This window comes from Prunus persica, chromosome G7, assembly GCF_000346465.2.
Source record: "Prunus persica cultivar Lovell chromosome G7, Prunus_persica_NCBIv2, whole genome shotgun sequence".
NCBI lineage: Eukaryota > Viridiplantae > Streptophyta > Magnoliopsida > Rosales > Rosaceae > Prunus > Prunus persica.
This window is the reverse complement of record NC_034015.1, coordinates 20,195,349-20,219,383: the sequence shown is the minus strand read 5'-3', so window position 1 is coordinate 20,219,383 and position 24,035 is coordinate 20,195,349. Positions and strand designations below refer to the sequence as shown.

At 38.9% G+C, this 24,035-nt stretch overlaps 4 protein-coding genes and 1 long non-coding RNA gene across 7 annotated transcripts; 4 read left to right on the top strand and 1 right to left on the bottom strand.

The window, feature by feature from the left end:
• On the bottom strand, positions 1,628–4,508 carry LOC18769594 (transcription factor IIIA). The gene is made up of 6 exons (XM_007201973.2): positions 4,239–4,508; positions 3,913–4,044; positions 2,857–3,139; positions 2,444–2,682; positions 2,141–2,284; positions 1,628–2,020 (listed from the first exon to the last, which is right to left on the bottom strand). Exons 1-6 carry the CDS (start codon positions 4,365–4,367, stop codon positions 1,868–1,870), a joined length of 1,080 nt encoding a protein of 359 aa, XP_007202035.1. The 5' UTR covers positions 4,368–4,508; the 3' UTR covers positions 1,628–1,867.
• LOC18769854 (transmembrane protein 106B) lies at positions 4,655–8,609 on the top strand. Of its 3 annotated transcripts, none has more exons than XM_020568189.1 (5): positions 4,655–5,296; positions 6,009–6,080; positions 6,729–7,289; positions 7,490–7,823; positions 8,119–8,609. In XM_020568189.1, exons 1-3 carry the CDS (start codon positions 4,721–4,723, stop codon positions 6,729–6,731), a joined length of 651 nt encoding a protein of 216 aa, XP_020423778.1. In that variant the 5' UTR covers positions 4,655–4,720; the 3' UTR covers positions 6,732–7,289; positions 7,490–7,823; positions 8,119–8,609. The 3 variants fall into 3 exon arrangements, with proteins under 3 accessions (XP_020423778.1, XP_020423776.1, XP_007202533.2); XM_020568187.1 differs by having other exon boundaries at positions 7,490–8,011; XM_007202471.2 differs by having other exon boundaries at positions 7,490–8,609.
• On the top strand, positions 10,231–11,149 carry LOC109950196. Its single transcript, XR_002272491.1, has 2 exons — positions 10,231–10,594; positions 10,876–11,149. It is a non-coding gene; the product is annotated as an uncharacterized LOC109950196 (long non-coding RNA).
• On the top strand, positions 12,532–18,396 carry LOC18770223 (casein kinase 1-like protein HD16). The gene is made up of 19 exons (XM_007203715.2): positions 12,532–12,807; positions 13,495–13,675; positions 13,753–13,970; positions 14,062–14,193; positions 14,289–14,362; positions 14,438–14,507; positions 14,616–14,671; positions 14,803–14,874; positions 14,960–15,054; positions 15,185–15,251; positions 15,563–15,692; positions 15,790–16,008; positions 16,094–16,224; positions 16,442–16,616; positions 16,710–16,800; positions 17,067–17,224; positions 17,313–17,501; positions 17,677–17,780; positions 17,941–18,396. The coding sequence occupies exons 2-18, from the start codon at positions 13,573–13,575 to the stop codon at positions 17,734–17,736; spliced, it is 2,040 nt and encodes a 679-aa protein (XP_007203777.1). The 5' UTR covers positions 12,532–12,807; positions 13,495–13,572; the 3' UTR covers positions 17,737–17,780; positions 17,941–18,396.
• On the top strand, positions 18,757–22,836 carry LOC18769028 (FRIGIDA-like protein 4a). Its single transcript, XM_007204504.2, has 3 exons — positions 18,757–21,027; positions 21,726–21,901; positions 22,019–22,836. The coding sequence occupies exons 1-3, from the start codon at positions 20,163–20,165 to the stop codon at positions 22,622–22,624; spliced, it is 1,647 nt and encodes a 548-aa protein (XP_007204566.1). The 5' UTR covers positions 18,757–20,162; the 3' UTR covers positions 22,625–22,836.

The following is a 24,035-nucleotide window of genomic DNA, read 5'->3' as shown; positions in this document are numbered from 1 at the left end:
ATTCTTCACCAACAAGGCATGGCCTCCCATGGCAGTGGCATGACAGTCTCAACTTCTCCAAAAAGTGGTGGCAACGCAGAAGCTGCAGCAATTTCACCAAAAGGAGGCCAATGCTTGTGCTCACCAACAACTCATCAAGGATCGTTCCGGTGCCGGTTTCACCGGTCCCAATCATCGGCTTGGATGAAGCGATCAAAGTCCATGCCCACCAATAATAACTCTGTGGCTTCTTTCTCTCCCAAGTCAGTACTTGAGTCTACTTAGTTAGCAACATCTAAGTCCCCAAACAAAACTATATTGTATAAACAAATAGGTATAAAGCAATATTCTCTCTGTTTGCTGAATTCAGGTGTGTTACATATATAAATTCTATATGAATTATGTATTACAGTTTTAATGTATGTGCAGTTGCTGAATGTTTTACACTAATATAAAACATTGACACTGTCTCTCTTCTCTTGTTTCTGCTCAATGGAAGCATCTTTCTACCCTCTCAAAAACAAATATTTATGCGGAAAGGCAAATGAGTTTGCATCAAAATCTTTTAAAGTCGATTGATAACAAAAAGTACTTGAAATTTTATTTGCACAGAGTACTTGGCGACTCGTTGTAGATAATAATTATGTATGGATAATATTGGTTTTCCCCTCCTTTTCTTTTCTTATTTCTTCTTGTCCATATGGATGAAGGAATTCAAAATTGTAGAGAATTATCAAATTACGGAATTTAGATATTCATTCTTTAAATTTCTGTCAATTAATAATTTTAGTGTTCTGGTTATGTGTGTCAAATTTTGCAAATGACAGAAATTATAGTGAAAACGAATTCCTGCTTGAAATAATAGAATTTGCGAAATGACCACTCTTTTGCCAGAAATTAAAATCGGGAATCTTGATCTCCAATTTCTACGATTTTTTTCGCGTGCCAATTAATAAGTTCCGTGTTTAAGTTGCCAAACAATGAAAATATCAATTTCTCCTCTTCAATTCCCGACTTTTAGCTAAATCCCAAGTTATTTTCCTCCATCCAAACAGAGGGTAATGGAATATCTGATATGAGTTTTGTAAGGCCTGTGATTTTACTCGTTTTTATATCAAGTGAATATGCAGCAATAGAAACCCTGATTTTCATAACCAATAATTAGATGGCTCCAATAACGAAAGTAGAACAATTATCTTATCCTATGGTCGAATCTGGAATCGAAGGTTACGTGCCGAAGCCGATACAGATATTTGCTATGTGTCACATTCTTTCCATGTCAAACATTCTTGGATTTACATTGAATTCTTTGAAACGTGTGTACCAGTCCATGAAAAATACATCCATTTATTGGAATTTATATACCACACACCAAATATTCCACCCAAATTTAAATCTATTTATTCTTTCTACGCATAGTAATTGAAAGTTCTATTGAAAAGGATGAGTTTAAAAAGTCCAAAACGATATATTCACAAGCAGAACAAATTTGTTCCACATAAACATGTGGTGAGCAAAAATGAGAGCTAAAAGAAGAGAGAGCACTCATTCCACAATTTTGAGCCAATGCAAAATGACTGTTCCAGCCCATCAAAGTTATGGGTGGTTTGGCAAGTAACGCACAAATTTGTTCTTCGGAGTTCAGATAGAGGTCGTGGTTCAACTATTGGATTAATAAATACCATTCAACTAAACAGAATAATGCTTATCTTCAAAAAATACAGAAATGCTATACATATTTAGTGTTCAGATTCACAGCATCACCCAATTTCCATATCTAATGTTCAGATTCATGACACACAAACTTCTACGTAGGTTAGCGTATGTAGTGGATATGTCCAATCACTTACTTCAAGGGCATGGCTCAATTCTCGTCTTCAGCCTCTTGTTAGAGCAACCAGGAGTGGTACTCAGACTCCTGGCCCAATTGGTCTGGTGGAGTCACCCTTTTTCGTACGAGCATTTCTATAGTGGGGTACTTCCTCTTACGGCCGCCCCTTGGCCTTGACCGGAATTGCTCATCAGCCTCTTCAAAATCCCCCTGCAATTCAAAGCAATAATGTCCCACATATGAACTCATAATGTGGCATTGCCTGGAAAGATGCTTATCCCAAAATCCAACAAATGAGGGTATTGAATTATGTGTAAGAATAATACTCACATATGCATAGACATGACGTCCAGTCTTCTCATGCTTATCTCTCACATGCTTGTATGCGAATCTCACGCCACAACCCGAAAAGCTACAGACAAAAGGTTTATGTTCAAGGTGTACTGCCTTGACATGTTGATGGAGATTTGATTTCTGCAAATGTATAAGCAAAATCAGAAATGGAAACAATAAAAAAACAAACAATGGCAACGCAAAGAATGCAAAACTATTTTTTTTCTTTCCAAAATAATGAAATCTGTTTGTTCTTTATGTGTGTACATAAACCCATTAAAAGTCAAGTCAGTAACTCACAGTTGAAAATGTGTGAAGACAACCCTTATAACTGCATTTAATTCTCTCCACTGAAGCACGTCCCCCTTCATGCGTGCAGAGATGCCGTTCGATGTTCCTTTTCAGCTTCTTGGTCCCACATATCTCACAGGTGATATGTTGGTGGCAGGACTGAATATGGGCCTTAAGGCATTTCTGATTAGAAAAATATTTCATACAGCCAGGTTCAGAGCAGAATGCTTCCACTGAATCCAGCTTAACTACACACATAAAAGGATATATTTAGAGTTTGCATTAAGCATACGCCAAAAACTTCAACAAAAGCACATCCCCTCATTTTCAGAAAAATTTGTATCTTACACCATTATTCACCACTGACGCACTCACACAAGGCAGAATACAAAAAGAAGATCAAATTCAGAAATGAAAGCTACCATGAGAATTCTCATGCTTCTGCAGCTTTGAAGCAAATTTGAACACCTTTCCACAATCCTGGCATACATGCTGCTTCTGACCTCCAACATTAGCCAAAGGATCATCCTCATTGTGGAGTTCTCTCACATGCCTCCTCATGTTACCTTGGGAAACAAACCCACGATTACAGTTCTCAATCGGACACTTAAAGAGTTTCCCTTGGTGCTGAAGAAGATGACGATTTAAGTGGTCCTTTCTTCTGAAGCTGGAACGACAATCATCCACCAAACAAACGTACGGCCTCTGTAAAGAATAAGCTAAACGAATTCAGGAACCAATAACCATAGTTTCAAAATACAAGTGAACAAGCATTCAATTCTAACTGAACAGTACGTGATTGGGGCTTGCTTGATGGAGCTTCTCAGGAGGTCTCCCACCTGGTACTGGTCCATTCAAGTCAAACCCTTGCGCATTTTGGAGTTCTTTGTGTGGGATCCAATGCTCCACGTTGTCCAACAGATACTTCTTTCAAATGCCGATTCCTGCAAAACTTATAACTTCAATTGATGCAAATACTACAGAAACCTCATCCAAAATGTACAAAATAAGCTAAAAGGAATTCACGAACGAATAACCATATAATTTCAAAGTGCACATGATCAAGCATTCAAACCTCAAACCGAGCAGTTCGTGATTGAGGTTCACTTGATGGAGCTTCACAGGAGGTCTCCCACCTGATACTGGTCCAGTCAAGTCAGAAACCACTCGCATTTTGGAGTTCTCTGTGTGGGATCCAATGCTTCACGCTATCCAAAGGAAGGATAGTTCTTAAAAATGTTGAATCCTGCAAAATTTATATCTTCAATTGATGTGAAAATTACAGGACCTTCATCCGAAAAATAAGGAAAGCTATGGACACAATCAGCTGTTATGAAGCTATCAAACTAATCAGTAGCAATATCGTCAGACGAGTACTATACAAGCTGCCGCTGGTTTCCTTAACACAACTTCAGACACCAATACTATGGAAAAATGTGAAGGTTTATTAACAATTTGAAGTTAATAGCAAATAATACCTCAAGGGAATGGCTTTGCATGTGTTGCTTGAGATATGCAGGTTTTTTAAAAGTAGCACCACATTCTTGGCAAGTATTGGATTTTTCCCTCTCTCTTTCCCCATCAGCCTCTTTGGCCATTTCCATCTCTTCCTGTAGCAAAAGTAACCAAATCATAAGTAAAAATTTAAGATAATCAATCTGAAGACAACCCAGCTTCAAATTTGGTTTAAAATACAAAAACCAAATGAACCCACAACAGTAAATCCCTCAAATTCGAAAACCCAATTTATAAAAATTCATAATTGGACAATAAAAAACCAGACTTAAAAAGAATGGACTGAAACCTTGTGGTGAGTGAGCACGTGAGAAGCAATCAGGGTCTTTTTGGACCTGCAGATGCCGCAGTACTCACAATAATATCGCCTTATATCCCTGAAAATAGGTCCTTCCTCCTCTGCTTCCCCTATACCCATTGATTTCTCGCGCTTTCTCTCAACTCTCACCCGCCAAAATCAGCAACAACGACAACCGACGCTTGGTTTGCCTTCTGAGATGTCTGCTTCGCGGCTAGGGATTTCGTTTTCTTGAAGAAAAACTATTTACCACTCCTCGTTTTGCCACGTCCACTCCAAAATAAGAGTGGACCAACCGTGGACGACTCAGATCCTGCCACGTAATTTACGGCCCACCACATGACAAGTCAAACCGGTGCATATCATTCAACAACACAATATTTTACGTACGAAAATAAAACGAACCGTTTGGCCGCAGCGAATTAAGACTTTAACTCTGTGCAGTCTTGTGTCTTTATCAGTTCCAACAAAAAATGGCCTCCAAGGGCGAGTCTGTATACTATGCTCCGATCCCATCCGACCCGACCCACACCCAATCCCAGCAAACCGTCGTCGTTTTAGCTCCTTACCGTCCCAATCCTAACTACAGGAGACGACGTCGTCTCCGCCTCTGCTTCTCAATCACCGCCTCCCTCCTTCTCCTCTCCACCGCCATCTTCCTCCTCTTCCCCTCCGACCCCACCCTGCAACTCGTTCGGCTCAAACTCAACCACGTCAGAGTCAACTCGTCCCCCAGACCCACTCTCGACCTCTCCTTCTCTCTGACCATCAGAGTGCGAAACCGCGACTTGTTTTCTTTGAACTATGACTCGCTCCGCGTCACGGTGGGGTACCGTGCGAGAGAGCTAGGGTTTGTGAGCTCCGATGGAGGGCGTGTGAGGGCCAGAGGGTCGTCGTACGTGAACGCCACGCTCGTGCTGGACGGGCTTGAAGTCATCCACGACGTGTTTTACTTGCTTGAAGATTTGGCTAGGGGTGTAATACCCTTTGATACTGATACGGAGGTGGAAGGGACTTTGGGGCTCTTTTTCTTCAAAATTCCTATCAAGGTAAACTTGCTCTTGATTCAATGTAGAAGCTTTTAGTTGGTATTGATTCTATCTGATGTTTGCTTGGAACAGTAAAAGTTAAAGATTGAATTTTGCATTGAATCCGTAAACTTGTCAATTTTTTGAACAAAGTTGCAAACTTTTTGTTGGTGAAATGGTCTTCGTATCTGTATGAAATTCAGTAGGCTGAGTTTTACTCGATGTCTTATGAGAGAGTTGGGGGGGTTTATGTGTAAGAAGTGTTGCATCTAGCTAAGATTAGCTTCACACAATGTGGTTGTTTTCATTTTGTTGATTAATTTCTTCTTTGATGTTCTGGAGTTCGTAGTGTGTATGAGTTTATGTCAATTTAAGTTAATCAGTCATTTCAAAATTGAGTGAATTTAAAGAACGGGTACCCTTCAATTTGTGATATATGCATTATAGATTGGTGCACAGCCTGTTTACACCCAAATTATTTCGTCTTGGATAAGAAAAGTAAAATCTTCTGTTCTTTCATACCCTGTAATATTCCTATCTGCTGGTGGATTTATCACTCTGTAGAAAAATTACATGTGAAATGCTGCAATGTAATAAGGATGAGTGGCTGAAGAGGCCATTGATTATGGTGTGATCCGCTTTCTATTTGACCCTTCTATCATATGCATGTTAGTTTCGATGTGAATTCTTTCATTGGCAATTTTTTCTAATTGTGATCACAAATGTTCATCAGGCAAAAGCATCATGTGAGGTGTATGTAAATACAAACAATCAGACAATTGTTCGTCAGGACTGCAGCCCTGAGGTGAGGATCCGATTTCTTCTTTCTTGTGGCTAGTTTGAAATTTCTGCAAAATCTCTATAGCAGTATACATTTCTACTTTGTATCCATTTTCTAAGTCAATTGCATGCATTGGGAAGCTGTTTCCTCTGATACAGCGAGTCCCGACTGATTGATATAGTTTTCACATTTTTCTTGCTGTGTATTTATAATTACAGTCCTAATTGTTTGGGCAAGTTTAGGTTCTTTGGCTATACCCAATTAGTGTAGAGGCTTAGGCCTCGTTTGGTGCTCCAGATTGGATTGAATTGGATAAGTCCCTAAATCTAAGTTATATTGAAGGAGGAAATGACGGTAGAGGTGAATGACTTTCCATGTTAGGGGGATTAGGAGGGATTAGTTATAAGGTGTTGTTATCCTACCATTTTGTGGGGATTAGATGGGATTAGATGGGATAAGTTTTCTTCTTCAACCTTCAACTTGATCAAAGAAATGTTCATTTCTTCCTTAAACATGCTTTAGCTATAGGGAGTATCCAATCCAATCCAATACTGATCACCAAACATGGCCTTAGTGTCATATATGGGAAGCTGGGTTTGCACCAGTTCCCCAAAAAGGTGACATTTCATTTGGTATTTTACATCAACTAAGTCGTTGTTATAAATCTTGCAGTGAAGCGGTTAAGATCAAGGGACTGTAAGTGCAGTAGAATCTGTAATTTGGGAGCTAAATGTGAATGACAGTTCCAACAACTCCCTGTCCATGTGCATCATCAAGTTCTCACTGATCACAACTACTATCAGCATGTAGAATGCGAGAGAGCAGTGTGCTTATATACCAAAAGTCATGGAAAAGGAGGATTCATTTTACTTGTATTTAAATTACAGGGAATATGGAGTAAAGTTCCCTTGAGGAGATATCTTTTATATATATATAAACTTGTTTTATCAGTGTAAATTGGTTATCGGAATCGAATTTGGAATTGAAACATGTTAATTTGTGAATGTCGTTTTCATAAACACTAGAGGCCATCAAATGCAATAATGAAACATGTCAACATTGGAATATTAAAAATTGGTTTTGGACGGCAGGGACATATAAACATATATTCTTTTCCAACACGAAAGGTCTCTCAATTCGAGAGATTACTGATTGATTTGTGTGTTTATATTCTAATCGAATTCTTTGACTAAATGAAGACGGTAATGATGCTTCATCTCGATGCATAGTATGGTAAATTTTAAACTTGAACTGGACTTTCCACCGGAAATTTTTTTATTTTTTATTTTTTAAAATTTAACAAACTTGGTTTTGAAGAAGAAATTACAGCATATAGAAAGGACGTGATGTTGATTATATGCGTGATTAATTCATACACCCATATATATTTATGCAAATCATCCTTCTCTTCTTAATTTGTACACGCTTTGCAGGCTTATAATTTGGAAGTAATTAATTAGTGGAGCTGTTTTTTCTCACAATCCGACCAGTACCCCAGACATACCCAGCATGGTGTTGCCTGCACCGAAACGAGCCCGGATGCCGGGTCGGCGAGCACAGGCACTGCCTTGTCGGGCCACCGCTGCCACCTCTTCTACCACCACCACTAGCAGCCTCCTCTTCGACTCTCATGCCTGCAGCAGCAGCGGCATGCAAATCCACTGACGTCTGAATCTGAACCACCGCAGGACCCTGCAGAAGAAGCCATCTGCCATGGTGATGCAGCAGCGCCAAGTCTCTCAGCCTAACCAAACTAGGCACACCTGGGTGAGGCTGACACATAATAATTTCTTACTGTCTTCTTCTTTCCGAATTCTCCTCTGCCTCAAACCTGAAACTGAAAGCTACAGAGCATCATATAGCTAGGAATTAATTAACAGGAGGAGGAAAATTAATATTTATAGCAGAGAGGAGGGAGGGAGGGTTGGCTAAGTAAAGTTATTTGGCATAAAGAGGTAGCTTTTTAATTGATGCCCAGGAAAGCTATTTCCTTTTAGATGCTTTAATTCTTGACGAGGCAGGCTTTTGTGTTAATGTTGTGTAATTCTTTGTGTGTGTTAAGTTTAAGGTGGAGATGATGGAGAGAGGCCAGCCAAACCAGAGCTACACATGTCCACATCATATGCTCCATGGACTAACAAAATCAAAATGCTAAAGATAGAGTGGTTTCATTTCCAACCAGGGTTAGATGCTGCCTCTGTTTTGCCACGTCCCTTTGATTCTGCCAGTTGGACACAAGTACATGCTAGTTTTGGCTCAGACGGATACACCTGTATTGTGCTGAGTGGCGGCAATATGTATGTATATTTATACAGTCTTATGAAGGGAGACTCGAACACATAACCTTAAGTGCATGAATAACAATTATTAACTAGTTGAGCTACAGATATCTGCAATTTTAGCACCGAGGTTTTGTATGTTCTAAAGTCAGGCAGTTAGCTAGCATATTTATTAATTGTGGGCACTAGTTACTTGCTGATATGCCTGCATGGCTGGTTTGGGAGACCTAAACAGAGGATTTAGGTAGGTTTATGACTATGATGGGTTAATTAATGTTGCTAAGTTTTTGCTTGGGGAGAAATCTTCAACATGAAGGAAGGGATTTTGGTGGGGTGGGGAGTGAGTTAGGCTTTGGCTGGCTTTGGAATCGTGTGGCGTTCCTAGTCAGATTATATATTCACCTAATTAAATGTCTTGCCTTTTCTTGGATTGTAGCGAACAGCTTGTGTGGTGCCACGTTTATCACAGTCAGGCCCTGTCCCTGTGCACATATATCCAATCCAATCTAGCAGTTTGCCATTTTGGAAATATTACAATAAGCAGAGGACAATTCAATTGAAAATTTGAAGCAGAAAATAAGTTTTTTTTTTCCTTTATTAAGAATAAGAAGACAAAAAGAAGGTTGTAGTAGAAGGAAACAGAAGGGAAGGAATCTGAATGCACAAAGAAGTTTATAAGAAATAAGGAAAGTGGAAAATAGCTCAAAGCAATTTAGTAATTTAACATGAACACAATGTCAGTCATCTGTCTGTACTTGAACAACCTTCAAAGGGAAGTTTCTAAAACAACGCTTCTGCATAAAAATATTGAAGAATATTCTTCACTATTTTCCTTTTTTTCCCACTTTTTCTTCCAAAACTAGAGCAAGACACTGGCAATAAACCAACTTATATTCTTGAAAAGGGGGAAAAAAAAGAAGAAGCATCATGGCATAAATAAAGTAATAAATTAATTCTGTGCTGAAGCAGAGCTGCTTAGCCTGGTGTTACATGTTGGTGAATATCCAGCAGCTGCAGAGAGGTATAAGGTGGAGCTCAGAAAGATTAGAAGAAGAAGACGACGACGAAGAAGATGTATCAGAACATTACACTGCAAGATTGTTGTTTATATCTCTCTGGTGTGTTTCTGTTGGGATAATGAACAAGAACAAATTGGTTTTACTAATTGCAGGATCATTGTCTGTGGAGGAGGCTTTGCGGCTGATGAGGAAGAAACCAGACAAGGGTTGCTAAGCAGCAGCAGCTGCCCTTTTTAAAACATAATGTAGTAGATGTGTAAAAGAAAGATATCTTGTCAATTGGAATTAAAATCCTACTGTATCTATTAGTGGCTGGCATCTGTTTAAGACTATTCTAAATCATCGCTTAATTAACCAAAAAACTATACTACCATTCTCTTCTCTTCTCTTTGACCACCCACTCTCACATGGAAAACCAATCATGGCCATCCACTCAACTTCACACATGAAAAACATCATTATGAATTCGAATTGTATTAACCAACCGGTCTGATCCACGTTTGTAAAAAAATCATTATTAACCCAAAAAACAAAGTCATATAGATAATTTTATATGGAATCTTCTTTTCTTCTTTTTGGTAATAACATCAACGGAATGAGTGGAGATTTTATTGTATACTCTGAAAATAATGGAGGCGGTCGAAAATATTTGAAATAAAGATATTGGAACAACCCTACACATGGGCCAAGTGGGCATAAGCCTGCTTTGAGCCTTCTCTGGCGGGCTTGGGACCCAACTCAATCCATTGCTTGAAAAGGGACTCTCTTTACCCGCTTTCTGGTGAGTCCGAGTCAACAAGCCGCCGACTCGGAGTCAAAATGATCACGTCAAAGGAAGGCGTGCTTTTCCTTTCCAAAACCACTCTCTCACACGCGCAATGTGACACGCATTTTCTCTCTCTTCCACTTTCCAAGAAACCGCACATGTTTGTTCGCCACCACCACCATGTTCCCATGTTGCCATGTTCTTCTAGAAACCCCACCACCCCTCCACATATATAAATACCACATCAACTGTATGCGCAGCCCCCATCCCATCTTAAAATCTCTCATCATTTTCCTTTAATTCCTTCATTTCTTTAGTTTTCATTACCCTAATTTAGTTCAGATTTATTTATTTTTTGGGGGTTGAGGATGAATTCGATGAGATCTTGTGCCCTTCCAATCATTGGGTTTGTGCTTATGGCTCTCCTGAGCCTGAGTTATGGGCAGGCCCCAGCTCCTTCTCCAACAAGCGATGGTGAGTTGATCTTCTTCTGCAAAACCCATTTGTCTTTTTTTGTTGGGTTTGGTGTGAAGCAATGAAAATTTGCAAACTTTAGGGTTTTTGAAAGTGTTGGGGTTCAGCTGATAGTAAGTTGATCTTCTTCTGCAAAACCCACAATTCTTTTTTGTTGGGTTTGGTTTGAATCAATGAAATTTGCAAACTTTAGGTTTTTTGTTATGGGTTTTGAAGTTTTGGGGCTCAGCTAATGATGATTTTGTCTAATTTTCTCTTTTGCTGTGGTTGAATTAATGCAGGCATGGCGATTGATCAAGGAATTGCTTACACTCTTCTGCTGGTGGCCCTTGCAATAACTTATTTGCTGCACTGATTCTTGATTTCTCAAGTTTCAGGCAGCCCAATCACAATGAGCTTATTATTGTTGTGTACATGATCGATTCGATCTGGTGATTATAAAATTCAAATTCTTTGTATACTTTTCTCCTTATATTCACTTGGAGAATTTACAGCTAGCCCCTTTGTAGTTTGTACCTGAATGAATATCATTTCTTTGATCCTTTTTTCCACCAACTCATGGTGTTTTTTCATTTATTTATTTTTCTTTTGGCCAAATGTATCAATTTCTGTTTCTGGGTTGGTGATTGCAAGTCTTAAATTAATGCTGACCCGTTCAAACTTGGGCCTCATAATTCATCATCAGTCTCTTTGTGGGCCTCATTAATCGTTTTGGGCCTTATTGGGTCAAAAGTAAAACGTTTGACCAAAAATAAAATAAAAATGGAAGAAAACGACGTGTCATTTTATTGCTTTGAGGATTTGAGTTGAGGTTAGGTTATATGATCGCTTCGCTTATATGGTGATCTGGAACAAACAATCCTAAACCACATACTCAACTTTTCGCAAACATATCATTTTATTATATGATATTTATCATGACGCTTGAAATTAATAATTTAACAGCATATATGTATATCATGGCTTTATAAATTAATAAATTAATATAAATTCAAGATAAAGAAATGGTGTCAATGCAAAAAAAAAAAATTTATTTATTTATTTATTTACCCTGATAATGGAGATCAAAACAAGTAAATTTTTGAAGATGGTACATCTTAAAATTCTAGACATATATAAATGGGAGACGAATAAACAAATTTTTTTGTTGCAATAAATAGTAGTCTAAATTATTATAATATACGGTATAGATCCGTTGTTTCTACACTAAATCTCTATTTATTTCTTTTAAAAAAAATTTTAATACAAGAGAAGTGGAGTTTGTCACACACACACACTACTAATGTGCCATGGAGATTCGAACTTGAAACTACTGATATACAAGTTAATGTCCTTTTTTTACTAGACTAGACCATGTTGGCAACCAAATCTTTCTCTTAACATAATCTAATACAAATGACCTAGTTTTCTATTTTTGCTTTAATAACTTTTTTAATCTTTCTAGACTTTAAAAATTAAAACCATGGGCCAATTGAGTGGGGTCATTAAGGCGAGGAAGAGTTCTGATCGTTTGATGACATGATATAACAACTACGTCGTTTAAACTTTTATATTAATTATTTTTTCAATATAAAAATCTTAAACATTATTCTCTAAACTTACTTAACCTCGAATTAACATGGTTTTGGATATAAACACAAAACAAAATTGTCACAAAAAAGATACTATTGGCCGAAGAGCAGAAGAGAGAGGGACTTTTAAAATAATATATATATATATATATATGAGTAGATAAATAGTATTATAAAATAAAAATGTATTGAATATTATGAATAAAGGTTTGTCGAAAAAAATATTTTGTCAAGTCTCATCTCAACAGGTCCAAATAGAATTTACCAACTACTAATTTGCTGACCTTGGCACCTGCGACAAAATACCCAAAACATACTCACTACTTGAAGCCCAGATACAATACTCAACGTCCATGGTAAGGTCGCTACTCCACCAATGAATTCACTCCACATCAGCCATTGGGATATCGTACGCACCAGGTTCGCTTACACCGTCTTTCCCATGGGGATACACCTCTCTCTCTCTCTCTCTTACACATTCAGACCCACCCAAGTCACCCACCGTCAAATTCTTTGATAGCCTCTCTTCCATGAAACAAACCCCATTTAGTTAAATCCCATTCTTTCTTGATTTTGCTTGTATTAACAAACACAGAATCCAATTGGGTTCTCAAATTCATGAACTTTTTTTTCTCTCATAAGGTACGTGCTTGATAAAGTTCGTCTCTTTGTTGTTTTATCATCTGTATATCATCCATTCCCTTTTCTTTTGTTCTTTTGATGTTTTTGTGATCGAAGTGCATCGCTTTGTGTGAATCTGGTGTGTGGGTATTCTTGTTTTTGTTTTCCAGGGAGTTTTGCGCTTGCTGTGTTTGCATGGCTCTTTTGATTCATCTAACTGATAGGTGCCAAAATCGAGATGGGTTTGATTGATATGAGCTAAAATTGGTTGTTAGAGGTGATTTTCAGGTTTAAAATGTGTACTTTTGTGCGATGTTTATGGTTTTTGGATTAGATGATTTGGGATTCAGTGGTGATTTTACTTTGCACATGATATATGTGTATCTCATTCTGTTTGAATGAATAATTGGAATTTTAGACTGTTTGGTTTAACTTTGAACTTACGGGTAACCGGGTGTTTGGCCAACTGAAGATCAAGAATGTTGTTGCTTTTAAAAATTAAATGGACTTGTGCATCGATGCTAGCATAGCTGCAGTTGGATTGAGTTTTGTTGTGAATGTCTATTATGTTTCTTATGGACATATATCAACTTGCAATGCAGCTTTTCTGAATCAAATTCTGTTTCTGCGATGTATAGGGTTCAATTGAAATGGGCCATTGCTATCATAATTCACACGTGATTGAAATCGTTGTTTTTTGTTTGTTAGGTTTGAATCTTAGGTTTTAATTGTTCGACATTTTTTGGGGCTGGAGAAGGAAGTGGGGATTATTTGCATGAACATAGAATGCCAGATTTAAGAAGTGGTGTTCGGCGATCAAAGAGGATCAATTATGTCCAGGACAATCCTGCCGTTTTAGTTCCAGCTGCACGGCCTGGTGCTGGTAAAGGTAATAGCTTCAACATTCTACTCTTGAGATCACCTCTGAAAAATCCAATTAACTGTGGTTTCTGTGTCCAAGTGCAGTGCTGACTGGTAAAGGTAGGGGTAGAGGGTCTAGAGCCATGCATCAAGGGAAGAATTCTAAGCTATTTGGTGCCGGAGTTGGTGGCCAAGGGCACACAGGTTTAGATTTTCCAGAGAGAGATTTAGTGCCGGTTCATGATGAGTTGGTAGGCCAGAAAGGTGCGCAAAAATTGGCTGCTATTGAGGATGAAGGAAGCACTAGTCCGCTTCCAGAAAGTGTAATTTTTATCACCTTCCTGCTTGGCTTTATGTAGTTTTTTTACTGAAGCTTTGTGATATAGTATATGATTCTATAATTTGTATTTTCAGGTACAAGTTGGCCACTCTCCCATATACAAGCTAGAGAGAAAGCTGGGGAAAGGGGGTTTTGGACAAGTTTATGTGGGAAGAAGGATGTCTCCTGGCATAGGTTGCACTGCCACTGGGGCTGATGCCTATGAGGTTTAATCTTTGCAGTGCATCTCTTGAATATCTGTGTAAATTCTCAGACGAAGCTGATTGCGGTACTGATGGCGGTTTTCTGCATCTAATTGTAGGTTGCTCTGAAGCTTGAGAGTAGAAATGGTAAAGGGTGCAGTCACGGCCCTCCTTATGAGTGGCAAGTGTACAGGTATGCACTATTCATCCTTATTTTTTGTTAAATTCTAATCTTTGTTTCCTGACCAGTGTTTTTATGATATTACAGCAATCTTAATGGATGTTATGGGCTTCCCCTCGTCCATTACAAAGGTCAACAGGGAGACTACTATATCCTAGTGAGTTTCTTTGCTATCATTATTTGTTTCCTAGGCATGTTTTCCAAATCTTGTAAATATTGTCAATACTTGCCATTCCTGAATAATTATTTCTCAATGTGAATATAGGTCATGGATATGCTTGGCCCAAGTTTATGGGATGTTTGGAATTCTCGCAATCAGTTGTAAGAAACAATTGGTTCTCTTTTTCTGTGTTCCAAGTTTCAGAGTGAAAATGATACACCTTCCAAGTTTACAGTATATGCATTAAACACATTGTTCTCATATCTTTGTATTTATATTTTTCTCTTCAAAGGCTGTCTGAAGAGATGGTTGCTTGTATAGCAGTGGAGGCAATATCAATTCTAGAGCAGCTTCACATTAGAGGGTACTTGCAACTGATTCTTTTCTCCATTTTTCTTTTTCTTTTAAGCTTTTGTATGCTAATGTTGTTCATGGTTATTGATTTGCAGTTTTGTGCACGGAGATGTTAAGCCAGAAAACTTTTTGCTTGGTATACCTGGAACATCTAATGAGAAGAAGTTATATCTTGTTGATCTTGGTTTGGGTATGTGTTCTTTTTTAGACAAGTTTTGGGAAAATAGAAAGAGATCAACAATAGAATGTGCTTCTGTATATTCGTGTCGTGCAAATTTTGGAAAAACTTGTGATAATTCTTGTGCGTTTTACGTCTTCAGCTTCTAGATGGAGAGATGGGTCTTCTGGACGTCATGTTGATTATGACCAAAAACCTGATGTTTTCAGGTAAATACAAGTTTACAACCTTCACAATGCTGTGTACATTGTATGATCAGGTCACTGGATGGTTATGAGTTGAGAAGAAGTTGTTAATTAAATATCCTGAGAAAAACCTGATGCTTTAGAGGGATCTTATAATATTTGGAGTAAGAAGCATTACAGAAAATAATCCAGTTGACTGATTGCACATATCAATCTTGTTAACTAGCATTAGTTCAATCTGAGATCGTTTATTATAAGTCCATTAGACTCAATTTTTCTCATATGAAATGCACATGGGATCTGAAGTGGCCTAATATTTCTGATATTTTTAAAAGGGGAACTGTGCGTTATGCAAGTGTACATGCTCATTTAGGCAGGACAGGAAGCCGAAGGGATGACCTCGAATCGTTAGCTTATACCCTAATATTTCTCCTTAGAGGAAAACTTCCCTGGCAAGGCTACAATGTAAGTTCATTTTGGTATTCCACTATGCATTACTTTTCCAACTAGATGGCCTAATGTTTTCTGTTTATAAATGCTTGGCTGGGCTGTTGCGCTGCAGGGAGAGAACAAAGGATTTCTTGTTTGCAAGAAGAAGATGGCAACTTCTGCTGAGACACTATGTGGCTTGTGCCCTCCTCCTTTTCAACAGTTTCTTGAAATGGTGACCAATATGAAATTCGATGAAGAACCAAATTACTTAAAGCTTATTTCCCTTTTTGATAACAGTATTGGTGCAATTGCCTCTCTGCGACCTATCAGAACTGATGGAGCTGCAAAGGTGGTTGCTTGTGTTTTAATTTGTTGATAAATTTTTGAAGTTTGTGGTCATTTTGATATTTTTTATTGACCATTATGCAATATAGGTGGGTCAAAAAAGAGGAAGAGTGCCTGTTGAATTGGTAGATGGTGAGCAACCAAAGAAAAAAGTTCGATTAGGTAGTCCAGCTACTCAGTGGATATCGGTCTACAATACCAGATCATCAATGAAGCAAAGGTAGTTGATGTAATACAAGCGAACACAATCCCTTTTAAGGTTATCTTACTCTATTGTACACGTACGAGGTAGAAAAGCCTAGACAGTATCTCACTAATCACCATCCTAATTCACTTTCCTGGTTTTCCTTCAATCTTATTTTTTTCCTATTTCACTCTATTGTTAGTTTTACATTCTTGTTCCTGTATCAGCAAGTAACAAGAAGAATTTTGTGCAGGTATCACTACAATGTTATGGATTCAAGACTAGACCAGCACATTGATAAAGGAAAGGAAGATGGGTTGTATGTTAGCTGTGTTGCTTCATCTGCGAATATGTGGGCTATTGTCATGGATGCAGGGACAGGCTTCACGTCCCAGGTTTATGAACGGTCATCTGTTTTCTTGCACAAGGTAGCTAATCTTGAAATTACTTTCATGAACTTTCACTTTGACATGTAATTATCTAGTGTTCCAGCAAGTTCATTATTTCTGACTGTTCACCAGGAGTGGATAATGGAACAGTGGGACAAGAACTACTATATCACTTCACTTGCTGGTACATGCAATGGAAATGCCCTGGTGGTAATGTCCCAAGGTATGTGAAACTAGTTGACAGAGCTTCCTGTTGTCTGTGGCAGTGTGGCCATAGGGGTCCGGTCCTTGATGGTAATTAATTTTGTAATTAATAAGTATAAGATAGGACGGTTAGGGGCTTGGTTTCTGCACTGGAGTCGCTTTTCTTTTTCCCCAACCCTCACCTTTGATCAGCAGCATGATATATCTCATCAAATTATCATTCTGACTTGATTGAGCTGCTCTGTTTTTATAGCTAATTTTTCCGTTCTCCTCTTCCCATTAAAGGTGTACCTTATACTCAGCAATCCTACAAAGTCAGTGATGTGTTCCCTTTCAAATGGATTAATAAGAAGTGGAAAGAAGGTTTTTCTGTTACCTCCATGACTACTGCAGGTAGCAGATGGGGCATTGTCATGTCTCGAAATGCAGGTTATTCTAGTCAGGTATACCAGTCTTGAACCCCTGTTGTAATGTTCTATGTCGGGTGGAACACTGCAGAAAATAATTGTCTCCTATGTGCTGTCTTGCTAGGTTGTTGAACTCGATTTCCTATATCCTAGTGAAGGCATCCATAGAAGATGGGAGACTGGATATCGGATTACCTCAACTGCTGCTACAGAGGATCAAGCTGCATTCATACTTAGTGTACCTAAGAAGAAATCACCAGATGTGGCTCAAGAAACTCTACGGACATCGGTTTTTCCAACTTACCAAGTAAAGGTACATTTTAATTGCTGAGATAAATTTAATTGGGGGAAACTGGGAGTTGCCTTCTAATAGAATTATTATTATTTTTTTAATAAGCACTGGTATTAGTTTGGTAAATTCAAAATGTGGTAAATTTCTTGATTATTAGTAATTACTAATACTGTTTCTATTATTTTGGCTGTGGCAGGACAAATGGTTAAAGAATCTCTATATTGCATCTATTTGCTTTGGGAGAACAGTGTCTTGAGGTTGAGGTTCGGTGAAAAAACTGCACCATGATGTTAAATGCAGGTATAATAGGAATCTTTTAGATTTGGCTTAATTTGGTAGACTTCTTTCAAACATACCTCGGACTCAAGTCACCTCCATCCAGCCTTAAAGCGTTATCTCAATAAGCAGTATACCTGAACTATATAAGCTCACAATTTTTCTGTAACATGGAATTCTACAGAGACACCAAGGTGGCGTTGTGAACTTCATGGCCGATGGCTGAATGCACCTTTTGTCTAGCCTTCTTGGACGATACAGAAAGTTCTGTACCATGTAGAGAAGGCAAATGCTTTCATGTATAGATGCTTTCATTGAGAACAAATGAATAGAGGAGCTAAAATGTACCGGCATTCATGCTTTTAAAGGTACCTTAAAAAAAGGAGAAGTTTGCACTCTTCCTATGTTGTATTGGTTTTAGAGGGATGCATTCTCCAATTTGAAGTAAAAACATAATCTCTTAGGGAAAGTTCACGTTTTAACACTGGAAGGCATTAATCTGTTTGGGACAACAGAGTGTCGCCCCAAAGTAGTTGTGTGTAAAGGAATTGTACTCACTATCAATTGTAATATTTATTAGAAAAGGTAATGAAAAAGTTAATTGATCCATTTCCTTAGATTTGGATTTGGAGTTGGTTCATTTTCTTTCCCCCCTCATGGGTTAAAGTTTCAACTAATGTGAAATTCCTGTGCATTCTGAGCCATATACATTACTATGCGGTGTAGCTTGGTATACGTTTTTTATCTTTGCATTGACAATTGGCAATGGTGCTGAAAGGTTTTCGCTTCCTTTTTCAAGCAAGACATTTTGCGTGATAGAGGCAGAGGCTATTGGTATTAAACAAATGAAAAAGAAGCCCCCGGTCAAATGGTATTTGCATGCACCCTTCAAGGTAGTCACGTGCATCACGTGACATATGATGATGAGATGATTAGGATCCACATAATCCGGACTAACAATTTTATAGACACGTTTCTAGATGAAGCTTTTGGTCTTTGCACTTTCCAGCAAAGTGAGCTATCAGCTTTTCTATTAGCTACCCAAGTTGGACCATTCGAGTCCCAAAGAGCCAGCCAACTACTTCTCTCATTCTCATACTTTTAGCCAACATATCATCTTCTCTATATTTATGCACCCAACATCCACTCTCAACTAGCTTAACTTTGAAAAGACACTAGTTGGTGTATTTGTGGGTGCTGCAATGGATATAAGAAACTGGTGCAGTTCAGGCAGCAGCAAAACCATCCACTTGGGTGGGAGGCACTACGATGAGATCGACTGTATGAGATTACGGTCTGATTCTGGTAGCAGATCAAACAAGTTGAGGTGGAAAGTTTTGTGGGTGAAGTTGAAGAAAGAAAAGAGGAAGATTTTCGAGTCCCCAGCCCCTGTGCAGGTCTCATATGATCCTTACACTTACTCTCAAAATTTTGATCAAGGGTGCGCATTGGACGAACTTGATGAATATGATGACCTATCTCGCTCATTCTCCATGCGTTTTGCAGATCCTTCTAACATCTTTTTAAAGAAAGAATCGATGGTTTAGGAGAGCACAAATAAAACTTGATATTGGATATCGATATGCGGTGTGTATATAGTAATGTTCTTGAGCTCTGTCTCATAGCTTCTTCATCTATTTTGTGTTGTTGTTGTTGTTGCCACTTAGTTTGGTTCTTAGAAAACACACAAGTTCATCAGATTCTATTTCTGTTCTATAAGATCTCAGCCTAAAAGGGTCGACGAAGATGATGAGTTTTGTTTTGTAACCATTCAAGTAGAAGAGAAAATGAAAATTCTGAATAAACCTCAATTGTTCCAAACTCCTTTACTTTCATATCATGAATCTTGCTGAAATTTCAGGATCAAGTTAAAGAGTTTACTTGCAAATTGTTGTGAGATAAGCTTACGAATTCGACAGCTAAAGAGTTTTCTTGCACTTGCTGGAAAATTATGCTCTAGCATTAGTATCATGAATTTACAGATGCTTAAGATGCTCATGGTGATGTTTAATTCAACACTGAAAAAGAAAGCAGACCCCAACTGTCAAACATGTAAAGCTATTCCTCTTGGTTGCATCTCTGAAAAACCAGTAATACCCTTGCTGCTTTGGCAATGTAGTAGGATACAAACGACATTATGTATTTATCCTTATTCACGAATTGACCCCAACGTCTGTTGTCTTTTTCAGTTGAGGACATATTTGGTTTACTAATTAAGGTTAAACGACACCCCACTCATCTCCCAACCTGAAAGGTTCATAGAAAATTCACATTCACCAGAACTGGAAATTATTAGTATACAGACTGACTGACTGGTCGTCGTATTTTTCTTTTTCTTCTGCAATAGGGTTTAGGGTTTTCAAATTCCCAATTCAGTGAACACCGTCGTTTCGAAATCATACACCCATGGGGACCGAACTGGTGGTCACTACGGACCGGGTCCAGAAGTTCTTCGACGACCTAGAGGCGCAAAAGGCCATTCTCTCCACATCCACGAAGCTATTCACAACCCTATCCAAACACTTCAATTCCCTCCAAGACTCCCTTTCCCAGAAATCCCAATCCCTAGAATCCAAAATCCAATCCCTCGAATCCCGTTCCCGCGAAACCTTAGAATCCCTCGACCTCCGGGAGACCTCCATCCCGGAGCGCGAGTCCGCTGCCGTCGCCCGAATCGAGGAGCAGAAAGCTGCGGCCTTGGCCGAGTTCGAGAAAAGCATTTCCGGGAATTTGGATTTGCCCGAAACCCTGAAATCGTTTTCCAGGAAAATGGATCCGCAGGGATTGCTGAAATTCATCGTTTCCAAGCGAAAAGAATCGATATCGCTTAGGACTGAGCTTGTACAAGCAATAGCCGAGGCGGTGGACCCACCAAAGCTGGTACTTGATGCATTGGAAGGGTTTTTGGATTCTAAAGCCAAGAAAATTGGGGTTACCGATAAGAGGTGGGCGTGCGGGCTGTTGGTTCAGGCTCTGTTTCCGGAGGGTAGGTCCAATTCCGGCGAGAAGGGGCCGGAATTTTCCCGGAGCATGGTGGAGAGAGCAGCGCGGATTGCGGACACGTGGAAGGCGCAGATGGTGGGGGATTCGAACGGTGGAGGCGGGACATTAGGGGCAGCGGAGGCCGTGATGTTTGTGCAAATGGTGATTGGGTTTCGATTAAAAGAAAAGTTCAGTGAGGAGTTCTTTAGGAAGTTGGTAATGGAACATGCGGCGAGGAGGGATATGGCAAAGCTCGCAGGGGCATTAGAATTTGGAGAGAAAATGGGAGGTATGTGGTTGTTTAATCAGACCAATTTTGTTGTTCCTTCAGTTGGAGATAAAAAATATGTTCTTTGTGGTAATTTGTTACTGTAGAACCTTTAATTGCTTCATGAATATATAAATATACATACATATGTTTAGTAACATTGGTAGCAATAGGATCCTGGTTATTTATATTGCAAGTGTCACAGTGCAAGAAACTATATGCTACCATTTGTTGAGATTGAGAAACTTGTATTTTGTATTTGGTCTTTCTGCTTGCATTTTGTATCCTGCTAACATAACCAGGCATAAATGATCGAACCTTATCCTACATTGTTGGCGTAAGTTTGATTTTTGAATGGCTCCCAGAAGTGTTCAAGTTCAGTGTGCTGTGCACACAGATTAGGGTTGATGTCAGTCTCTCTGTTTCTTGGTACCAATGAGATCTTAGGTTGAATTAATCATGTAGAAACACAAAACTTGGATGGCTAACGTTGTAATATATTTGGTAGTAGATGGTATTAAGATTCTTAACTTTTTTGAAATCTAACTAGGCTAATTGATTTGCTAATCTGGGGGCACTCAGAGTGTAATATCTGGGTACTTAAATAGCTGAAATACTAAGTTGTGATGATGAAGTGGTGCCTTTTCAGAAATTTCTGGTCAGAGTGACAGCATTATTATTCACTTACATTTGATTCAAATAATTTCTGATTTGTACAGATGTGATTGACGAGTTAGTGAAGAATGGCAAGGAGATAGAGGCAGTATATTTTGCTTCTGAGACTGGATTGACCGAGAGGTTTCCTCCTGTTTCTCTGCTCAAGTCATATCTCAGGAACTCCAAAAAGAATGCTACGACCATATTGAGGAATGGCAATAATAGTTTGGCTGCAACTGTATGTGTAACTCCACCTTTTATCTTAGTTTCCCAATGGATTTCTGTTTTCATTCTGTGATCCGATGAGTTTTCTGCACTCTTTTGTGAGATTTCTTAATTTAAGTTCATCTTACAGGAGGAGTCGAGCACTTTGGAGTTGAATTCCATAAAAGCAATCATCAAATGTGTGGAAGACCACAAGCTTGAATCAGAGTTTTCTCTTGATAGCTTAAGAAAGCGGGCTACTCATCTGGAGAAAGCCAAGGCAGAAAGGAAAAAGAGCTCAGCAGCTTCCAGCAGGTCTCATAATAATAATAATAAGCGAGCCTATGGGGGTGGGGTTGGTGGTGGAGGTGGAGGTGGTGGCCGAGGGGTTGGATCATCTTCTTTCCGCCCTGCCAAAGCTGCCAAGTTTTCCAATGCTTATCCCTCCTTTAACAGGAGGAACCCAAATCCTCCTCCACAACATAGCCCTGCAACACGATATTCTGGTCCATACAATTACCCAAGCCAAAGTGTGTACGATGGTCCAACAGCAGCCTCATATGGATCCACATATGGAGTGCCCCATGCTCAAAGCCCTGCTGCTCTTCCACCACAACACTACTCCCTCTCGGGGGACAACATGGCTGCTGGCGGGTTCCGAAGCAGTGGTGCATATGGTGGCCAGACCAGCTATGGTCCATATGATTACGCAAATGCTGCTCCACCATCCTACCAACCTCCTTCATATCCACAGTAGTTAGAAGCAGACATAGGTTAGATGGAGCTTTGTTCCCTCTTGTATTTGCTAGCCTTACTTGACGTTAGAGAGTTGCGTAATCACAATTGTTTTCATTACTTTGATTATTAACTTTCCAAATCAAAGGTTAAAGAAAACAAACAAAAAAACTATTTATCCATTTCTTTCCATGGTTTACTTCAATGATCAATCCAAGGTTTTTTTTAAGTTCAGTGGTAGAGCGATCGTTTACGTATCCACCAGAAGGCTCTGTTTTAGTGTAGATAATAAACAATGGGGAGGGAGGTCAAGGGACTCACGTGGCCAAATTGACAATAGTTGCTTTACGTCATTGATCTATGGTCTCTATTTTTGGACAAATCTCGGGCTTCAGTTTTATACATAAATTATCGCCCGCCCAAAAATAAAAAATAAATATAAGAGTTTGTTCTTGGCACGAACTACAACTAGTCTACAAAGAAAGCTGGAAAATACCAACTCGGATTTACTTTTTTGTGTTGTGTCATTCGTTTGCCATTTTCTCATCATTTCCCATTGAAAATGTGCAAGGAAAAAAGCAATGTTCTTTTGCCTTAATACAATAAAACTAGGTATTTGTCAAATTAAAGGAGCTACCAGACCAGACCATAGCATATGGTAGATATATAAAGCAGAAAACATGGCGTCCCTTTTGCCTTGCCTCTGCTTAAAATTCCAAGCTCAAACAGCAACCAAAATAAAGAAAGGAGCCCTTCATTTCGCGTTTGTTTTTTAGCTTCTTACCGTGTCTGTCTATTATTCAAATTCAACGAGTCACGAATCATTCAATATGCCGTGTCTATTCTTCTTTCTTCTTTTTTGTCCCAATTGATTCTTTTGCCATGTCAGTCCCTTTAGTTTGTGTTGTAAGGAAACTGTAGTTTTCGTATGTATTGACCGGGGCCGTCGCAAACGACAGTGCCACTACGGAAAGATGCCCAAGATGGACGCTATGGATAGCGTAGGGGGGAATTTTATTGGACAATCAACTCTTTCTTTTCTCTTCCCCAAACTTAAGTTGTCATCTTTCTCGTTCACTAATCAGGGAATTAGTATTTCTGTCCTCGTAACAATTGTTGTGCATCAGTCACAACGCATCAATGTCTGAGAGTCATTCACATACATGAATTCCTTATTAGCTTTTTTATACAAGACATGCTTATTCTTACTTTTTACACCCAGTTGATCAATATGATAAATAACCTTTGTTTACCACTTGAGGGTGCTAATGAGAGCATACGTGGGTTGCCGGACATGAACCTTCGTTCAATGCCCACAGTATGCCGTGTCTATTCTTCTTTCTTATTTTTTTGTCCCAATTGATTCTTTTTCCGTGTCCGTCCATTTAGTTTGTGTAAGGAAACTGTAGCTTTCTTACGTATTGAATGGGGCC

Bases quoted from the DNA above. Each gene is read 5' to 3' on its own strand.
- LOC18769594 (XM_007201973.2), bottom strand. From the start codon at position 4,367: ATGGGTATAGGGGAAGCAGAGGAGGAAGGACCTATTTTCAGGGATATA. The intron at 4,045-4,238 runs GTTTCAGTCCAT...CTTTTGCTACAG, and splicing joins ACGTGCTCACTCACCACAAG to GAAGAGATGGAAATGGCCAA. The intron at 2,021-2,140 runs GTGAGTATTATT...TTTGAATTGCAG, and splicing joins GACGTCATGTCTATGCATAT to GGGGATTTTGAAGAGGCTGA.
- LOC18769854 (XM_020568189.1), top strand. From the start codon at position 4,721: ATGGCCTCCAAGGGCGAGTCTGTATACTATGCTCCGATCCCATCCGAC. The intron at 5,297-6,008 runs GTAAACTTGCTC...AATGTTCATCAG, and splicing joins TCTTCAAAATTCCTATCAAG to GCAAAAGCATCATGTGAGGT.
- LOC18770223 (XM_007203715.2), top strand. From the start codon at position 13,573: ATGCCAGATTTAAGAAGTGGTGTTCGGCGATCAAAGAGGATCAATTAT. The intron at 13,971-14,061 runs GTAATTTTTATC...TTGTATTTTCAG, and splicing joins CTAGTCCGCTTCCAGAAAGT to GTACAAGTTGGCCACTCTCC. The intron at 17,225-17,312 runs GTATACCAGTCT...CTGTCTTGCTAG, and splicing joins ATGCAGGTTATTCTAGTCAG to GTTGTTGAACTCGATTTCCT.
- LOC18769028 (XM_007204504.2), top strand. From the start codon at position 20,163: ATGGGGACCGAACTGGTGGTCACTACGGACCGGGTCCAGAAGTTCTTC. The intron at 21,028-21,725 runs GTATGTGGTTGT...TGATTTGTACAG, and splicing joins ATTTGGAGAGAAAATGGGAG to ATGTGATTGACGAGTTAGTG. The intron at 21,902-22,018 runs GTATGTGTAACT...TTCATCTTACAG, and splicing joins ATAATAGTTTGGCTGCAACT to GAGGAGTCGAGCACTTTGGA.